Below are 18,969 nucleotides of genomic sequence, written 5' to 3'. Positions count from 1 at the left end.
CACTGGTTCCCAGTCTAGTTTTGGTAACAGGCTGCTGAAGACTGTAGTGTGTTCTGAGTGTTCTGCTGACCACCTGGCTGACCTCTCAGCTGCTTTGATGTCTGTGAGAGAGAGAGATCAAAGCTGTGTGTGTGTGTGTGTGTGTGTGTGTGTGTGTGTGTGTGTGTGTGTGTGTGTGTGTGTGTGTGTGTGTGTGTGTGTGAGAGAGAGATCAAAGCTGTGTGTGTGTGTGTGAGACACACATCTGAGCAAACCTTTTAACTTGACTCAACACCACAGAGGCTCAGTGGCACCCGCTATGACTAACGTTTGAGCAGTAGAAACGTTTGATGAACGCCGGTACAACGTTTGAGCAGTAGAATTGTAGGTTCTCTCCTAATTGAAAGATTCACACAGCTGGTGAACAAGACTAGAATAACACATTGATTAATATTTATAAAAATGTGTCTTTTAGCGGTCGCATGGTGTCCTTTCTGAATAGTCATTTGTATGTAGCGAGATAGCAGGCTACCTATTGTAGCGAGATAGCAGGCTACCTATTGCAATTTGGTTTATCTGTTCATTTAATGGGATTAACATATACTGTGTTAATATTCCATTTATAACCCCGCCCCGCCCCTCCTCACACACCCCTCCCCTCACCTCTCGTATCTCTTGTCCCGCCCCTCCTCACACACCCCTCCCCTCACCTCTCGTATCTCTTGTCCCGCCCCTCCTCACACACCCCTCCCCTCACCTCTCACACACCCCTCCCCTCACCTCTCGTATCTCTTGTCCCGCCCCTCCTCACACACCCCTCCCCTCACCTCTCGTATCTCCTGTCCCGCCCCGTTGTATGACTGTAGTTCAGCCAGGATACCGTGGGCCTCCTCCAGGACAGCACTGACCTGGTTCCATACTGCCGTCTCTGCCTCCGTAGGCTGGGCATCTGGAGGAGAATAGAGCATGATGGGACATGGAGTTTTAGAGGGTAGAGTAGGTTTGGGGGTTGAGAGTTAGAGAGGAGCATGATGGGACATGGAGTTTTGGAGAGAAATGGAGGGTTGGGGTTAGAGTGGTGAATTAGGGTTAGGGTTATAGGAAGGTTGTGTGTGTGTGTGTGTGTGTGAGAGCGGGGAAGGAAATGAAAGGGAAAAGGAGGGGCGGCATAATGGGAAGGGTGTTTAGTTTCCGAGGAAGGAGAAGGATTGTAAAAGGAGAATAAGGAATAGATTATTAGAATATCCAATATCCAAAAGGTTTAGAACACCAATTCATTCCAGGGTTTTTCTTAAGTTTTTACTATTTTCTACATTGTGGAATAATAGTGAAGACATTAAAACTATGAAATAACAAATATGGAATCACGTAGTAACCCAAAAAATATTCTTCAAAGTAGCCACACTTTGCCTTGATGACAGCTTTGCACACTCTTGGAATTCTGTCAACCAGCTTCATGATGTAGTCACCTGGAATGCATTTAATTTAAAACCTCTTGAAGCTAGGGGGCACTATTTTTATGTTTGGAAAAAAACTTTCCCAAAGTAAACGGCCTATTTCTCAAGACCGGATGCTAGAATATGCATATCATTGACAGATTAGGATAGAAAACACTCTAAAGTTTCCAAAACTGTAAAAATACTGTCTGTGAGTATAACAGAACTGATATTGCAGGCGAAAGCCTGAGAAAAATCCAATCAGGAAGTGACTCTTATTTTGAAACCCCTGTGTTTCTATGCATCCCTATTGCTCATTGAAAGGGATATCAACCAGATTCCTTTTTCTATGGCTTCCCTAAGGTGTCAACAGCATTTAGACATAGTTTCAGGCTTTTATTTTGAAGAATGAGCGTGAACGACCACATTGCGTAAGTGGACAGGTGGGGGCTCTCAGAGTGATTTGTGCGCAAAAGAGAGAGGCGGCCATTGTTACTCCCGGTCCTAGTGAAAAGCCAACTGTCCCGATTGATATATTATCAAATAGATATTTGAAAAACACCTTGAGGATTGATTATAAAAAAAGTTTGACATGTTTCTGTCGATATTATTGATCTAATTTGGAATTTTTTTGTCTGCGTTGTCATGACCACTATTTCCAGTGGATTCCTAGGCATAATGCACCAAACTAATGGAGGTATTTGGATATAAAAAATATCTTTATGGAACAAAAGGAACATTTGTTGTCTAACTGGGAGTCTCGTGGGTGAAAACATCCAAAGATCATCAAAGGTAAACGATTAATTTGATTGCTTTTCTGATTTTCGTGACCAAGTTACCTGATGCTAGGTGTACTTATTGTTTTGTCGAGCGATCAATAAACTTACAAACGCTTGTATCGCTTTCGCTGTAAAGCATCATTTCAAAATCTGAGACGACAGGTGGATTAACAAAAGGCTAAACTGTGTTTTCCTATATTGCACTTGTGGTTTCATGAATATGAATATTTTCTAGTAATATTATTTGACTGTGGCGCTCTGCTATTCAGCGTTGCTGATGACAATTCTCCCGGATCCGGGATGGGTGGTTCTATTAACAGGTGTGACTTGTGGAATTGCTTTAATTCTTAATGGATTTGAGCCAATCAGTTGTGTTGTGACAAGGTAGGGGGGGTATACAGAAGATAGCCATATTTGGTAAAAGACCAAGTACATATTATGGCAGGAACAGCTGAAATAAGCAAAGAGAAATAACAGTCCATCGTTACTTTAAGACATAAAGGTCAGCCAATCTGGAAAATGTCAACAACTTTTTGCAGTCGCAAAACCCATCAAGCTCTATGATGAAACTGTCCCTCATGAGGACCGCCACAGGGACGGAGGACCCAGCGTTACCTCTAATGCAGAGGATACGTTCATTAGAGTTACCTGTCTCTCATGAGGACCGCCACAGGGACGGAGGACCCAGCGTTACCTCTAATGCAGAGGATATGTTCATTAGAGTTACCTGTCTCTCATGAGGACCGCCACAGGGACGGAGGACCCAGCGTTACCTCTAATGCAGAGGATACGTTCATTAGAGTTACCTGTCTCTCATGAGGACCGCCACAGGGACGGAGGACCCAGCGTTACCTCTAATGCAGAGGATATGTTCATTAGAGTTACCTGTCTCTCATGAGGACCGCCACAGGGACGGAGGACCCAGCGTTACCTCTAATGCAGAGGATACTGTCATTAGAGTTACCTGTCTCTCATGAGGACCGCCACAGGGACGGAGGACCCAGCGTTACCTCTAATGCAGAGGATACGTTCATTAGAGTTACCTGTCTCTCATGAGGACCGCCACAGGGACGGAGGACCCAGCGTTACCTCTAATGCAGAGGATACGTTCATTAGAGTTACCTGTCTCTCATGAGGACCGCCACAGGGACGGAGGACCCAGCGTTACCTCTAATGCAGAGGATATGTTCATTAGAGTTACCTGTCTCTCATGAGGACCGCCACAGGGACGGAGGACCCAGCGTTACCTCTAATGCAGAGGATACTTTCATTAGAGTTACCTGTCTCTCATGAGGACCGCCACAGGGACGGAGGACCCAGCGTTACCTCTAATGCAGAGGATACGTTCATTAGAGTTACCTGTCCTCATGAGGACCGCCACAGGGACGGAGGACCCAGCGTTACCTCTAATGCAGAGGATACGTTCATTAGAGTTACCTGTCTCTCATGAGGACCGCCACAGGGACGGAGGACCCAGCGTTACCTCTAATGCAGAGGATACGTTCATTAGAGTTACCTGTCTCTCATGAGGACCGCCACAGGGACGGAGGACCCAGCGTTACCTCTAATGCAGAGGATACGTTCATTAGAGTTACCTGTCTCTCATGAGGACCGCCACAGGGACGGAGGACCCAGCGTTACCTCTAATGCAGAGGATACGTTCATTAGAGTTACCTGTCCTCATGAGGACCGCCACAGGGACGGAGGACCCAGCGTTACCTCTAATGCAGAGGATACGTTCATTAGAGTTACCTGTCTCTCATGAGGACCGCCACAGGGATGGAGGACCCAGCGTTACCTCTAATGCAGAGGATACTTTCATTAGAGTTACCTGTCTCTCATGAGGACCGCCACAGGGACGGAGGACCCAGCGTTACCTCTAATGCAGAGGATACGTTCATTAGAGTTACCTGTCTCTCATGAGGGCCGCCACAGGGACGGAGGACCCAGCGTTACCTCTAATGCAGAGGATACGTTCATTAGAGTTACCTGTCTCTCATGAGGACCGCCACAGGGACGGAGGACCCAGCGTTACCTCTAATGCAGAGGATACTTTCATTAGAGTTACCTGTCTCTCATGAGGACCGCCACAGGGACGGAGGACCCAGCGTTACCTCTAATGCAGAGGATACGTTCATTAGAGTTACCTGTCCTCATGAGGACCGCCACAGGGACGGAGGACCCAGCGTTACCTCTAATGCAGAGGATACGTTGATTAGAGTTACCTGTCTCTCATGAGGACCGCCACAGGGACGGAGGACCTCATGCCAGCGTTACCTCTAATGCAGAGGATACGTTCATTAGAGTTACCTGTCTCTCATGAGGACCGCCACAGGGACGGAGGACCCAGCGTTACCTCTAATGCAGAGGATACGTTCATTAGAGTTACCTGTCTCTCATGAGGACCGCCACAGGGACGGAGGACCCAGCGTTACCTCTAATGCAGAGGATACGTTCATTAGAGTTACCTGTCTCTCATGAGGACCGCCACAGGGACGGAGGACCCAGCGTTACCTCTAATGCAGAGGATACGTTCATTAGAGTTACCTGTCTCTCATGAGGACCGCCACAGGGACGGAGGACCCAGCGTTACCTCTAATGCAGAGGATACGTTCATTAGAGTTACCTGTCTCTCATGAGGACCGCCACAGGGACGGAGGACCCAGCGTTACCTCTAATGCAGAGGATACGTTCATTAGAGTTACCTGTCTCTCATGAGGACCGCCACAGGGACGGAGGACCCAGCGTTACCTCTAATGCAGAGGATACGTTCATTAGAGTTACCTGTCTCTCATGAGGACCGCCACAGGGACGGAGGACCCAGCGTTACCTCTAATGCAGAGGATACGTTCATTAGAGTTACCTGTCTCTCATGAGGACCGCCACAGGGACGGAGGACCCAGCGTTACCTCTAATGCAGAGGATACTGTTCATTAGAGTTACCTGTCTCTCATGAGGACCGCCACAGGGACGGAGGACCCAGCGTTACCTCTAATGCAGAGGATACGTTCATTAGAGTTACCTGTCTCTCATGAGGACCGCCACAGGGACGGAGGACCCAGCGTTACCTCTAATGCAGAGGATACGTTCATTAGAGTTACCTGTCTCTCATGAGGACCGCCACAGGGACGGAGGACCCAGCGTTACCTCTAATGCAGAGGATACTTTCATTAGAGTTACCTGTCCTCATGAGGACTGCCACAGGGACGGAGGACCCAGCGTTACCTCTAATGCAGAGGATACGTTCATTAGAGTTACCTGTCCTCATGAGGACCGCCACAGGGACGGAGGACCCAGCGTTACCTCTAATGCAGAGGATACGTTCATTAGAGTTACCTGTCTCTCATGAGGACCGCCACAGGGACGGAGGACCCAGCGTTACCTCTAATGCAGAGGATACGTTCATTAGAGTTACCTGTCTCTCATGAGGACCGCCACAGGGACGGAGGACCCAGCGTTACCTCTAATGCAGAGGATACGTTCATTAGAGTTACCTGTCTCTCATGAGGACCGCCACAGGGACGGAGGACCCAGCGTTACCTCTAATGCAGAGGATACGTTCATTAGAGTTACCTGTCCTCATGAGGACCGCCACAGGGACGGAGGACCCAGCGTTACCTCTAATGCAGAGGATACTTTCATTAGAGTTACCTGTCTCTCATGAGGACCGCCACAGGGACGGAGGACCCAGCGTTACCTCTAATGCAGAGGATACTTTCATTAGAGTTACCTGTCTCTCATGAGGACCGCCACAGGGACGGAGGACCCAGCGTTACCTCTAATGCAGAGGATACGTTCATTAGAGTTACCTGTCCCTCATGAGGACCGCCACAGGGACGGAGGACCCAGCGTTACCTCTAATGCAGAGGATACGTTCATTAGAGTTACCTGTCTCTCATGAGGACCGCCACAGGGACGGAGGACCCAGCGTTACCTCTAATGCAGAGGATACGTTCATTAGAGTTACCTGTCTCTCATGAGGACCGCCACAGGGACGGAGGACCCAGCGTTACCTCTAATGCAGAGGATACGTTCATTAGAGTTACCTGTCTCTCATGAGGACCGCCACAGGGACGGAGGACCCAGCGTTACCTCTAATGCAGAGGATACGTTTCATTAGAGTTACCTGTCTCTCATGAGGGCCGCCACAGGGACGGAGGACCCAGCGTTACCTCTAATGCAGAGGATACTGTCATTAGAGTTACCTGTCTCTCATGAGGACCGCCACAGGGACGGAGGACCCAGCGTTACCTCTAATGCAGAGGATACGTTCATTAGAGTTACCTGTCTCTCATGAGGACCGCCACAGGGACGGAGGACCCAGCGTTACCTCTAATGCAGAGGATACGTTCATTAGAGTTACCTGTCTCTCATGAGGGCCGCCACAGGGACGGAGGACCCAGCGTTACCTCTAATGCAGAGGATACGTTCATTAGAGTTACCTGTCTCTCATGAGGACCGCCACAGGGACGGAGGACCCAGCGTTACCTCTAATGCAGAGGATACTTTCATTAGAGTTACCTGTCTCTCATGAGGACCGCCACAGGGACGGAGGACCCAGCGTTACCTCTAATGCAGAGGATACTTTCATTGGAGTTACCTGTCCCTCATGAGGACTGCTACAAGGACGGAGGACCCAGCGTTACCTCTAATGCAGAGGATACGTTGATTAGAGTTACCTGTCTCTCATGAGGACCGCCACAGGGACGGAGGACCCAGCGTTACCTCTAATGCAGAGGATACGTTCATTAGAGTTACCTGTCTCTCATGAGGACCGCCACAGGGACGGAGGACCCAGCGTTACCTCTAATGCAGAGGATACGTTCATTAGAGTTACCTGTCTCTCATGAGGACCGCCACAGGGACGGAGGACCCAGCGTTACCTCTAATGCAGAGGATACGTTCATTAGAGTTACCTGTCCTCATGAGGACCGCCACAGGGACGGAGGACCCAGCGTTACCTCTAATGCAGAGGATACGTTCATTAGAGTTACCTGTCTCTCATGAGGACCGCCACAGGGACGGAGGACCCAGCGTTACCTCTAATGCAGAGGATACGTTCATTAGAGTTACCTGTCTCTCATGAGGACCGCCACAGGGACGGAGGACCCAGCGTTACCTCTAATGCAGAGGATACGTTCATTAGAGTTACCTGTCTCTCATGAGGGCCGCCACAGGGACGGAGGACCCACTACCTCTAATGCAGAGGATACTTTCATTGGAGTTACCTGTCCCTCATGAGGACTGCTACAAGGACGGAGGACCCAGCGTTACCTCTAATGCAGAGGATACGTTGATTAGAGTTACCTGTCCTCATGAGGACCGCCACAGGGACGGAGGACCCAGCGTTACCTCTAATGCAGAGGATACGTTCATTAGAGTTACCTGTCTCTCATGAGGACCGCCACAGGGACGGAGGACCCAGCGTTACCTCTAATGCAGAGGATACGTTCATTCGAGTTACCTGTCTCTCATGAGGACCGCCACAGGGACGGAGGACCCAGCGTTACCTCTAATGCAGAGGATACGTTCATTAGAGTTACCTGTCCCTCATGAGGACCGCCACAGGGACGGAGGACCCAGCGTTACCTCTAATGCAGAGGATACGTTCATTCGAGTTACCTGTCTCTCATGAGGACCGCCACAGGGACGGAGGACCCAGCGTTACCTCTAATGCAGAGGATACGTTCATTAGAGTTACCTGTCTCTCATGAGGACCGCCACAGGGACGGAGGACCCAGCGTTACCTCTAATGCAGAGGATACTTTCATTAGAGTCACCAGCCTCAGAAATTGCAGCCCAAATAAACGCTTCACAGAGTTCAAGTAACAGAAACATCTCAACATCAACTGCTCAGAGGAGACTGTGTGAATCAGGCCTTCATGGTCGAATTGCTGCTAAGCAACCATTATTAAAGGACACAAATAAGAACAAGAGACTTGCTTTGGCCAAGAAACACAAGCAATGGACATTAGACTTGTGGAAATTTGTCATTTTGACTGAATTCTAAATTGGAGATTTTGGGTTCCAACCACTGTGTCTTTGAGTGATGCAGTGTGAGTGAACGGATGATCTCTGCATGCGTATTTCCCACCGTGAAGCATGGAGGAGGAGGTGTGATGGTGTGGGGGTGCTTTGCTGGTGACACTGTCTGTGATTTATTTAGAATTCACACACTTAACCAGCATGGTTACCACAGCATTCTGTAGCGATACCCCATCCCATCTGGTTTGGGCTTAGTGGGACCGACCTCAACCCAATTGAGATGGTTTGGGATGAGTTGGACCGCAGAGTGAAGGAAAGTAAGCCAATGAGTGCTCAGCATATATGGGAACTCCTTCAAGACTGTTGGAAAAGCATTCCAGGTGAAGCTGGTTGAGAGAATGCCAAGGATGTGCAAAGCTGTCATCAAGGGAAAGGGTGGCTATTTGAAGAATCTCAAATATAAAATATATTTAAATTTGTTTAACAGTTTTTTTTGTTACTACAGAATTTCATATGTGTTATTTCATAGTTTTGATGTCTTCACTATTATTCTATAATGTAGAACATAGTACTTAAAAAAAAAAAACTGGAATGAGTAGGTGCTGTAAAACTTTTGACCGGTTGTGTATACATGTCTGTACAGTCATGACACACTGCGGAGGGACAGATCCTGACATGAGATATATGTCTGTACAGTCATGACACACTGCGGAGGGACAGATCCTGACATGAGATATATGTCTGTACAGTCATGACACACTGCGGAGGGACAGATCCTGACATGAGATATATGTCTGTACAGTAATTCCAACTTTACTATTACAGTTGATTAGTCTCAGTCTTGTTCCACATTTGTTCATGCTTTTTTTGTGTCACTTCTTCTTCTGTTAATATTTACTTTAAGAGTTTGATCAAAAAGTGTAAAACACTGATTATCATTGAATCTTGCGTGGATGTATAACATTCACTGGCTTTACGTTACAGTACATGTGCCCGTCTCAAGTGAAGGATCTGGCCCTTCTGGTTTAATGTATTAGTTTAGTTGGTCACAGTACAGTCAGAAAGGGTGGAGAAGGCAGGAATCATCTCTGTCACACACGGTAGTTATTGAAGCAGAACCTAAAGCTTGAGTTGTTGTGATGTTGTTGAATAATCAATCAATCAATTGTATTAATAAAGCCCTTTTTACATCAGCTGATAAACATACATCATTGTTTTTGCCAGCGGGTTTAAAAAGTGGCAGCCCTAGCTTTAGGAGTGGCAGCCCTAGCTTTAGGAGTGGCAGCCCTAGCTTTAGGAGTGGCAGCCCTAGCTTTAGGAGTGGCAGCCCTAGCTTTAGGAGTGGCAGCCCTGGCTTTAGGAGTGGCAGCCCAAGCTTTAGGAGTGGCAGCCCTGGCTTTAGGAGTGGCAGCCCAAGCTTTAGGAGTGGCAGCCTTGGCTTTAGGAGTGGCAGCCCTAGCTTTAGGAGTGGCAGCCCTAGCTTTAGGAGTGGCAGCCCTAGCTTTAGGAGTGGCAGCCCTAGCTTTAGGAGTGGCAGCAGTAGGGGGGCTCTGGAGGGGGAGAAGGAGAGAAAGAGAGAGATCAAAGAAGAGTGCGGAAAGAGAGAGCGACAGAGAGAATAAAAGAGATTACCTGGAGAGAGAGAGAGTGGGCACAGAGAGAGGGTGAGAGATGAGGCAGAGAGCTATTTACACTGTATTGACATGTATGTGTCATTGTGTCTCTCTCTCTGTCTCTCTCTCTCTCTCTCTCTTTCTGTCTCTGTCTCTCTCGGACTGTCTCCCTCTCTCTCATTCTCTCTCTCTCTCTTTCTGTCTCTCTCCTCTCTTTCTCTCTCTCTCTCTCTCGCTCTCACTCTCGCTCTCTCTCTCTCTCCCTCTCTCTCTCTCTCTCTGTCTCTCTCTCTCTCTCTCTTTCTGTCTCTGTCTCTCTCGGACTGTCTCCTCTCTCTCATTCTCTCTTTCTCTCTCTCTATCTCTTTCTGTCTGTCTCTCTCTCTCTCTCTCTGTCTCTCTCTCTCTCTCTCTCTCTCGCTCTCGCTCTCTCTCTCTCTCCCTCTCTCTGTCTCTCTCTGTCTCTCTCTGTCTCTCTCTGTCTCTCCCTTTATCTCTGTCACTCTGTCTCTCTGTCTCTGTGTGTTGGTTTCTTAGTTTGTTAGTGAATAAACCAGAACCAGATTTGTGTCCAATGGTTTTATCCAGATCAGCTGAACAAATAAGCAACTGAGACTACCCCTAGGCACAGATAGTACAGCACACACAGGGTGCCTCTCAGTCACTATACCGTAGGCTTTGTTTGTTCATCTGTGATGAGTGTGTTTTAGTGACTAAATGGGACCGGCAGGGAAGAACCAACGCTGGAAGCAACAGGCTTAAGCAGATGCGATAGGCCGGTGTCCTATTGTGACATACAACGCGTTCTGAAAGTATTCAGACCCCTTGGCTTTCTCCACATTTTGTTACGTTAAATCCTTCTAAAATGTTTGAAACAGTTTTTATCCCCTTATCAATCGACACACAATACCACATAATGACATCACAATACCCCATAATGACATCACAATACCCCATAATGACATCACAATACCACATAATGACAAAGCAAAAACATTTTTTTTTTTAGAAATGTTTGCAATTTAAACAATAAATAAAACTCAAATATTACATTTACAAAAGTATTCAGACCCATTACTCTGTACTTTGTGGAAGCATCTTTGGCAGTGATTAAAGCCTTGAGTCTTCTATGGTATGACACTACAAGCTTGACACATTTGTATTTGGGGAGTTTCTCCCTTTCTTCTCTACAGATCCTCCCAAACTCTGTCAGGTTGGACGGGGAGTGTCGCTGTACAGCTATTTTCAGGTCTCTCCAGAGATGTTAATTCGGGTTCAAGTCCGGGCTCTGACTGGGCCACTCAAGGACATTCAGAGACTTCTCCCGAAGCCACTCCTTGGCTGTGTGCTTAGGGTCATTGTTCTGTTGGAAGGTGAACCTTTGCCCATTCTGAGGTCCTAAGAACTCTGGAACAGGTTTTCAACAAGGATTTCTCTCTACTTTGCCCCGTTCATCTTTCCCTGGATCCTGACTAGTCTCCCAGTCCCTGCTGCTGAAAAACATCCCCACAGCATGATGCTGCCACCACCAGGCTTCACCATAGGGATGTTGCCAAGTTTCCTCCAGACGTGACGCTTTCAGGCCAAGGAGTTCCATCTTGATTTCATCAAATCAAATATTATTGTTTCTCATGGTCTGAGAGTCTTTAGGTTCCTTTTGGCAAACTCCAAATGGGCTGTCATGTGCCTTTTACTGAGGAGTGACTTCCGTCTGGCCACTCTGTCATAAAGGCCTGATTGGTGGACTGGTGCAGAGATAGTTGTCCTTCTGAAAGGTTCTCCCATCTCCAAAGAGGAACTCTGGAGCTCTGTCAGAGTGATCATCGGGTTCTTGGTCACCTCCCTGACCAAGGCCCTTCTACCCTGACTATTCAGTTTGGTCTGGAATTTGCATGCATTTTTTGGTACCTTCCCCAGATCTGTGCCTCGACACAATCCTGTCTCGGAGCTCTACAGACAAGTCCTTCCATCTCATGGCTTGGTTTTTGCTCTGACATGCACTGTCAACTGTGGGACTTTATATAGACAGGTGTGTTCCTTTCCAAATCATGTCCTGTCAATTGAATTTACCACAGGTGGACTCCAATAAAGTTGTAGAAACATCACAAGGACGATCAATGGAAACCAGATGTACGGAGCTCAATTTCGAGTCTCGTGGCAAAGGGTCTGAATACTTATGTAAATAAAAAACTCTAAAACCCATCTTTGCTCAGTCACTTGGAGGTATTGTATGTAGATTGAGGAGGGGGAAAAAAGGTAGATTAATTCCGTCACTCCAGGTCAATGAATACATTGAAAACTGGCATCACTCCGTCACTTCAGGGCAATCAATACATTGATCAACAATGGTTTTGAAGGGGAGGGAGGTGGAACCAGGGTTCTCATTTTAGTTACGGATGTGACACTTTCATGTCTATAGTTATGGAGTTGATCCATATCCCTGGTCTATGTTGTTTAGTTTGTAATGTAGTGGACTCATTTCCCTGGTCTGTGTTGTTTGGTTTGTAATGGAGTTGACCCATTTCCCTGGTCTGTGTTGTTTGGTTTGTAATGGAGTTGACCCATTTCCCTGGTCTGTGTTGTTTGGTTTGTAATGGAGTTGACCCATTTCCCTGGTCTGTGTTGTTTGGTTTGTAATGGAGTTGACCCATTTCCCTGGTCTGTGTTGTTTGGTTTGTAATGGAGTTGACCCATTTCCCTGGTCTGTGTTGTTTGGTTTGTAATGGAGTTGACCCATTTCCCTGGTCTGTGTTGTTTGGTTTGTAATGGAGTTGACCTATATCCCTGGTCTGTGTTGTTTGGTTTGTAATGGAGTTGACTCATTTCACTGGTCTGTGTTGTTTGGTTTGTAATGGAGTTGACCCATTTCCCTGGTCTGTGTTGTTTGGTTTGTAATGGAGTTGACTCATTTCACTGGTCTATGTTGTTTGGTTTATAATGGAGTTGACCCATATCCCTGGTCCATGTTGTTTGTTTTGTAATGGAGTTGAGTGGTTTAGGTTGTGGTGTTGATGCATTATTTTATATTAGTTATGATGGTGACCCTGTAGCCTTGATATCTGTTGATTGGCTAATAATGGCAATTAATGTCTATTTAGATGAGTTATGTGTCGATGCTTTGTTTGATTCTACATAGAGGTGAACTAATGCAGTTTTAGGTTATGGAGTAGATCCCTAGAATTGGTCTTTGTTTTGGTCTGTATCATTGTTAACTCAAGCTTTCATCTGTGTGACAGAGGTGACTTCTGCCTCTCACTGGAGCAGAAGAGCACAGTGCTGCTATAGAGAGGGGATTTACTCTACTTTAGTAGAAGAACCCCATTCTTCCTAGCAGTGGGCTACTCCGTTTCCATAGGAACTATAACAGATTATAACAGAGAGTGGACGGAACCATCTGTTAAATAGGTGGGACTTTGGAGAAGGAAGGAAAGAAGAAGTTAAAGGTTAGAGGTGAGAGTGGAAGGATGGAAGGCAAGGATAGAGGTGGCCATTTTGTGACCTACCCTCGCTTCCCACACAAACACACATGCACGCACACACACCAGATTAAACACACAAACACATACACACAACACTCACTCACTCACTCATCCAACAGCATTGCAACTCGGGAAGCTGATAGGGTGGATAGATAGAGATGGTCTTTGGTTGTAAGACATCTTGATCTCAAAGCAACAAGATAGATAGAGATGGTCTTTGGTTGTAAGACATCTTGATCTCAAAGCAACAAGATAGATAGAGATGGTCTTTGGTTGTAAGACATCTTTATCTCAAAGCAACAAGATAGATAGAGATGGTCTTTGGTTGTAAGACATCTTGATCTCAAAGCAACAAGATAGATAGAGATGGTCTTTGGTTGTAAGACGTCTTTTATCTCAAAGCAACAAGATAAAAATAAAAGGTATGGCATTCTGAAGACTGTTGCTAAATTGCTTCCTAAATGAAAATCATTTATGCCCGATGCCAATCTGAAAGTCTGTGTACAATTTGAATCATCCACATAGTAGTAGCCATATTTCAGCTTATTGCTTCGAACTAGTCTTCACACATAACTCCAGATTAGTTATTACTTATGAAGACCAGCGTCTTGAGCTGAAAAAAAGAAAATGGAGGAAAAGGTGAGGACTGGGAGAGAAACATGGAGGAGAAGAGAAACATGGAGGAGGAGAGAAACATGGAGGAGGAGAGAAACATGGAGGAGGAGAGAAACATGGAGGAGGAGAGAAACATGGAGGAGGAGAGAAACATGGAGGAGGAGGGAAACATGGAGGAGGAGAGAAACATGGAGGAGGAAGGAAACATGGAGGAGGAGAGAAACAGGGAGGAGGACAGAAACATGGAGGAGGAGAGAAACATGGAGGAGGAGAGAAACATGGAGGAGAGAAGGAGGGAGACTACAGGTATATGACAAACAACACTGAGACAGAATGAAGGAAGGAACAATAAATAAATAAAAATAAAAAATAAATTTGATAAACAGAGAGAGAAATAAAAATGATAAAAAGCGGATGGTCTCACGTTCAAAGTCAAGGAAAATGATTGGGCCATGCTCTAGGTCGGAGCAAGCCAGCACTTTCAGGAGGTTACCCATGAATCTCCTAGAACAGAAAGAGGGAAGAAGAGGATTGTGTGGGTGATGAAGGGGAGGTGTGAGGGACGTGTGTGTGTGTGTGTGTGGTGTGTGCTGTGTGTGTATTGGTTGGGGTAGGAGGGGGTGGGTTGGTCGGGTGTGACGGTGGTATAGTTTGTCCAGGTATGTCGTGGGTGGCGTTGGCATGGCAACATGGACAGACAGATCACTCTCTCACTCGGGTTTGTTTTCTTCTAGCGCTCTGCTGTCCAGCTTCTCAGTACTGAAGGACTGCTGGGTAGTCTGTCCAGCCTCTCAGTACTGAAGGACTGCTGGGTAGTCTGTCCAGCCTCTCAGTACTGAAGGACTGCTGGGTAGTCTGTCCAGCCTCTCAGTACTGAAGGACTGCTGGGTAGTCTGTCCAGCCTCTCAGTACTGAAGGACTGCTGGGTAGTCTGTCCAGCCTCTCAGTACTGAAGGACTGCTGGGTAGTCTGTCCAGCCTCTCAGTACTGAAGGACTGCTGGGTAGTCTGTCCAGCCTCTCAGTACTGAAGGACTGCTGGGTAGTCTGTCCAGCCTCTCAGTACTGAAGGACTGCTGGGTAGTCTGTCCAGCCTCTCAGTCCTGGAGGACTGCTGGGTACATCTGTCCAACTTCTCAGTACTGAAGGACTGCTGGGTAGTCTGTCCAGCCTCTCAGTCCTGGAGGACTGCTGGGTACATCTGTCCAGGACTGCTAGTCTCAGTACTGAAGGACTGCTGGGTACATCTGTCCAGCTTCTCAGTACTGAAGGACTCTGGGTAGTCTGTCCAGCCTCTCAGTACTGAAGGCCTGCTGGGTAGTCTGTCCATCTCAGTACTGAAGGACCTGGGTAGTCTGTCCAGCCTCTCAGTACTGAAGGACTGCTGGGTAGTCTGTCCAGCCTCTCCTGAAGGACTGCAGTCCAGCCTCTCAGTACTGAAGGACTGCTGTCCAGGTGAAGGACTGCTGGGTAGTCTGTCCAGCTCTCTCAGTACTGAAGGACTGCTGGGTACATCTGTCCAACTTCTCAGTACTGAAGGACTGCTGGGTAGTCTGTCCAGCCTCTCAGTCCTGGAGGACTGCTGGGTACATCTGTCCAACTTCTCAGTACTGAAGGACTGCTGGGTAGTCTGTCCAGCCTCTCAGTCCTGGAGGACTGCTGGGTACATCTGTCCAGCTTCTCAGTACTGAAGGACTGCTGGGTAGTCTGTCCAGCCTCTCAGTCCTGGAGGTCTGCTGGCTACATCCTCTGGTTATTGTGGTAACAATTCAAATTAAATATTAACTACAAATGGACATTTTTTGTGCTCTGCTTAAGCTGATTAAAGATGTCAATATTTCAAGGGATCTTGGGGCTTATGAGGACTAATTGGTTCCGAAGCTGTTTACGAGCGCAAATAATGAGAGTGAGGGCAGAGAGTTTCTGAACATGACAAACACCACCCACAGCACAACAACACTCCAACACACCATGAGAACATCAACCCACATCTACAACCCCATTCCTCTCCACCCGAACCACAACCTGCACCTCTGACCTCCAACCTGCATCACACACTGATACACACACATGCACATCCCAGCGCTCACTTACTTTCGAAGTCCAGGAAAAAATGTGGACAGTTTTCTAAATCCTTGCCAAGGACCTTAATGAGGTTCCCCATGGCTGCAACCTGGACAGGAGAGAGATAGACAAACAGTAGAACTAACCTTAACCTAGACTGGAGAGAGATAGACAAACAGAGAACTAACCTTAACCTAGACTGGAGAGAGATAGACAAACAATATAACTAACCCTAACCCTATCCTAACCCTAACCCAGCAATAACCCCTACCCTACCCTACCCCGCCCTAACCTTAACCCTACGCTAACCCCTACCCCAACATTAACCCTACCCTAACCCCTACCCCAACTGTAACCCCTACCCTAACCCTACACTAACCCCTACCCCAACATTAACCCAACCCTAACACCTACCACGACCCTAACCCATACCCCAACTCCTATCCTAACCCTAACCCCTAACCTAACTCCTACCCCAACACAAAATCTACCCCAACCCTCACCCTTAAAATTGTACATTTATATTTTAGTCATTTAGCAGCCGCTCTTATCCAGAGCGACTTACAGTTATTGCATTCATCTTAAGGTAGCTAGGTGGGACAGCCGCACATCACAGGCATGTCACAGGCATAGAACGTTTTCTCTCTGAAAAATGTAGTTCATTTAATCGGATTGTCATAGGGTTCCATGACTTTGTCCACACAGGACATTTGAACACACAAATGATGATTTCCACTACATTTTGGGTTTTTTATTTAACTTTTGTACACCTGTGGTGTTCCCAGTCAAAATGACCGGTCATTAGAAACTAATAGGTGAGACTACAATTAGTGTATAAAAATTGAGTTCTGGCACATGTCCATTCATCAGATGGACACACTTCCTCTCCCAGACCCCCACATGCATGTGTGTTTGAACACACACACACACCTCACTCCCCTTCTTGGTTCCATGGTAACCCCCACAGGAACCTTTCCCCGATAGAATCTTTCCCCGACGGGAACCACACCTGTTGGAATTCTCACAAACAATCACAACATTGTTTCTATAATATATACAACTTTTCTCCAGCTCTGGTATATAAAGCCTCTTGATCATATCTTTGATCATGACGCTGGAGAAGAGGAGGCCAGGAGAGGCCAAGAAACTGACAGTAAAGTAGTCTGTGATAAATAGCACAGTGTGTTTCATCTGAGTATTTGTTGTAGTCAAAATAATCCATACATTATGCTTTTTCTACTCAAAAACGAGTTGTATGAGCTCAGGTCAATGAGGCCGACAGGCCATAAATAGAAAATAGAAGTTCAAAACCTGTAATGTTCACAGGAACTTAAAATTAATTTAAGTTGATAAAAAGATCTAACACAACATTAGGTGATAATATATGTATTATTATGGATTTATAATCAGCTATAACGGGGTGGCCATTTTGGACCGGGAACACAGAATGAATGAATATAAAACGAACGTAACAGGAGGGTTAAGACACTGTTTGAAGAGGTTTCAGACGGTTCCACCAGGACAGAGAAGGGTTTGGACTGGGCTGAGCGGGAGCTGCCCTCCAGTAGGGGTGGGAGGGCCAGGAGACCTGAGGTGGCAGAACGGAGTGCTCGGGTTGGGGTGTAGGGTTTGGACTGGGCTGAGCGGGAGCTGCCCTCCAGTAGGGGTGGGAGGGCCAGGAGACCTGAGGTGGCAGAACGGAGTGCTCGGGTTGGGGTGTAGGGTTTGGACTGGGCTGAGCGGGAGCTGCCCTCCAGTAGGGGTGGGAGGGCCAGGAGACCTGTGGCAGTAGGGTCGGGTTGGGGTTAGGGTTTGGACTGGGCTGAGCGGGAGCTGCCCTCCAGTAGGGGTGGGAGGGCCAGGAGACCTGAGGTGGCAGAGGTGTAGGGTTTGGACTGGGCTGAGCGGGAGCTGCCCTCCAGTAGGGGTGGGAGGGCCAGGAGACCTGAGGTGGCAGAACGGAGTGCTCGGGTTGGGGTGTAGGGTTTGGACTGGGCTGAGCGGGAGCTGCCCTCCAGTAGGGGTGGGAGGGCCAGGAGACCTGAGGTGGCAGAACGGAGTGCTCGGGTTGGGGTGTAGGGTTTGGACTGGGCTGAGCGGGAGCTGCCCTCCAGTAGGGGTGGGAGGGCCAGGAGACCTGAGGTGGCAGAACGGAGTGCTCGGGTTGGGGTGTAGGGTTTGGACTGGGCTGAGCGGGAGCTGCCCTCCAGTAGGGGTGGGAGGGCCAGGAGACCTGAGGTGGCAGAACGGAGTGCTCGGGTTGGGGTGTAGGGTTTGGACTGGGCTGAGCGGGAGCTGCCCTCCAGTAGGGGTGGGAGGGCCAGGAGACCTGAGGTGGCAGAACGGAGTGCTCGGGTTGGGGTGTAGGGTTTGGACTGGGCTGCAGAACGGGAGTGCCCTCCAGTAGGGGTGGGAGGGTTTGAGACCTGAGGTGGCAGAACGGAGTGCTCGGGTTGGGGTGTAGGGTTTGGACTGGGCTGCAGAACGGGAGCTGCCCTCCAGTAGGGGTGGGAGGGTTTGAGACCTGAGGTGGCAGAACGGAGTGCTCGGGTTGGGGTGTAGGGTTTGAGACCTGGGTGGCAGAACGGAGTGCCCTCCAGTTGGGGTGGAGGGCCAGGAGACCTGAGGTGGCAGAACGGAGTGCTCGGGTTGGGGTGTAGGGTTTGGACTGGGCTGAGCGGGAGCTGCCCTCCAGTAGGGGTGGGAGGGCCAGGAGACCTGAGGTGGCAGAACGGAGTGCTCGGGTTGGGGTGTAGGGTTTGGACTGGGCTGAGCGGGAGCTGCCCTCCAGTAGGGGTGGGAGGGCCAGGAGACCTGAGGTGGCAGAACGGAGTGCTCGGGTTGGGGTGTAGGGTTTGGACTGGGCTGAGGTGGCAGGAGCTGCCCTCCAGTGGGGTGGGAGGGCCAGGAGACCTGAGGTGGCAGAACGGAGTGCTCGGGTTGGGGTGTAGGGTTTGAGACTGGGTGGCAGAACGGAGTGCCCTCCAGTAGGGGTGGGAGGGTTTGAGACCTGAGGTGGCA

At 48.3% G+C, this 18,969-nt stretch overlaps 1 protein-coding gene across 5 annotated transcripts in view; it reads right to left on the bottom strand.

Moving 5' to 3' along the window:
- The window catches only part of LOC112229185 (CYFIP-related Rac1 interactor A), a 61,444-nt gene that overhangs the window by 20,067 nt on the left and 22,408 nt on the right, over nucleotides 1–18,969 (bottom strand). For 2 of the 5 annotated variants that reach the window (XM_042309938.1, XM_042309937.1), the window contains exons 2-3: nucleotides 14,311–14,390; nucleotides 807–928 (exon numbers count right to left, since the gene is read on the bottom strand). The exons of 1 other annotated variant lie outside the window; for it this stretch is intronic. In XM_042309938.1, the coding sequence (XP_042165872.1) occupies nucleotides 807–928; nucleotides 14,311–14,383 (195 nt within the window). In that variant the 5' untranslated portion in view covers nucleotides 14,384–14,390. Of the gene's footprint in view, nucleotides 1–806; nucleotides 929–14,310; nucleotides 14,391–15,978; nucleotides 16,058–18,969 lie in introns of those variants that run through there. 2 more of the 5 variants (XM_042309939.1, XM_042309940.1) reach the window with 2 other exon arrangements.

Source organism: Oncorhynchus tshawytscha, linkage group LG31, assembly GCF_018296145.1.
Source record: "Oncorhynchus tshawytscha isolate Ot180627B linkage group LG31, Otsh_v2.0, whole genome shotgun sequence".
NCBI classification, from domain to species: domain Eukaryota; kingdom Metazoa; phylum Chordata; class Actinopteri; order Salmoniformes; family Salmonidae; genus Oncorhynchus; species Oncorhynchus tshawytscha.
This window is presented reverse-complemented; position numbering and strand designations above follow the sequence as displayed.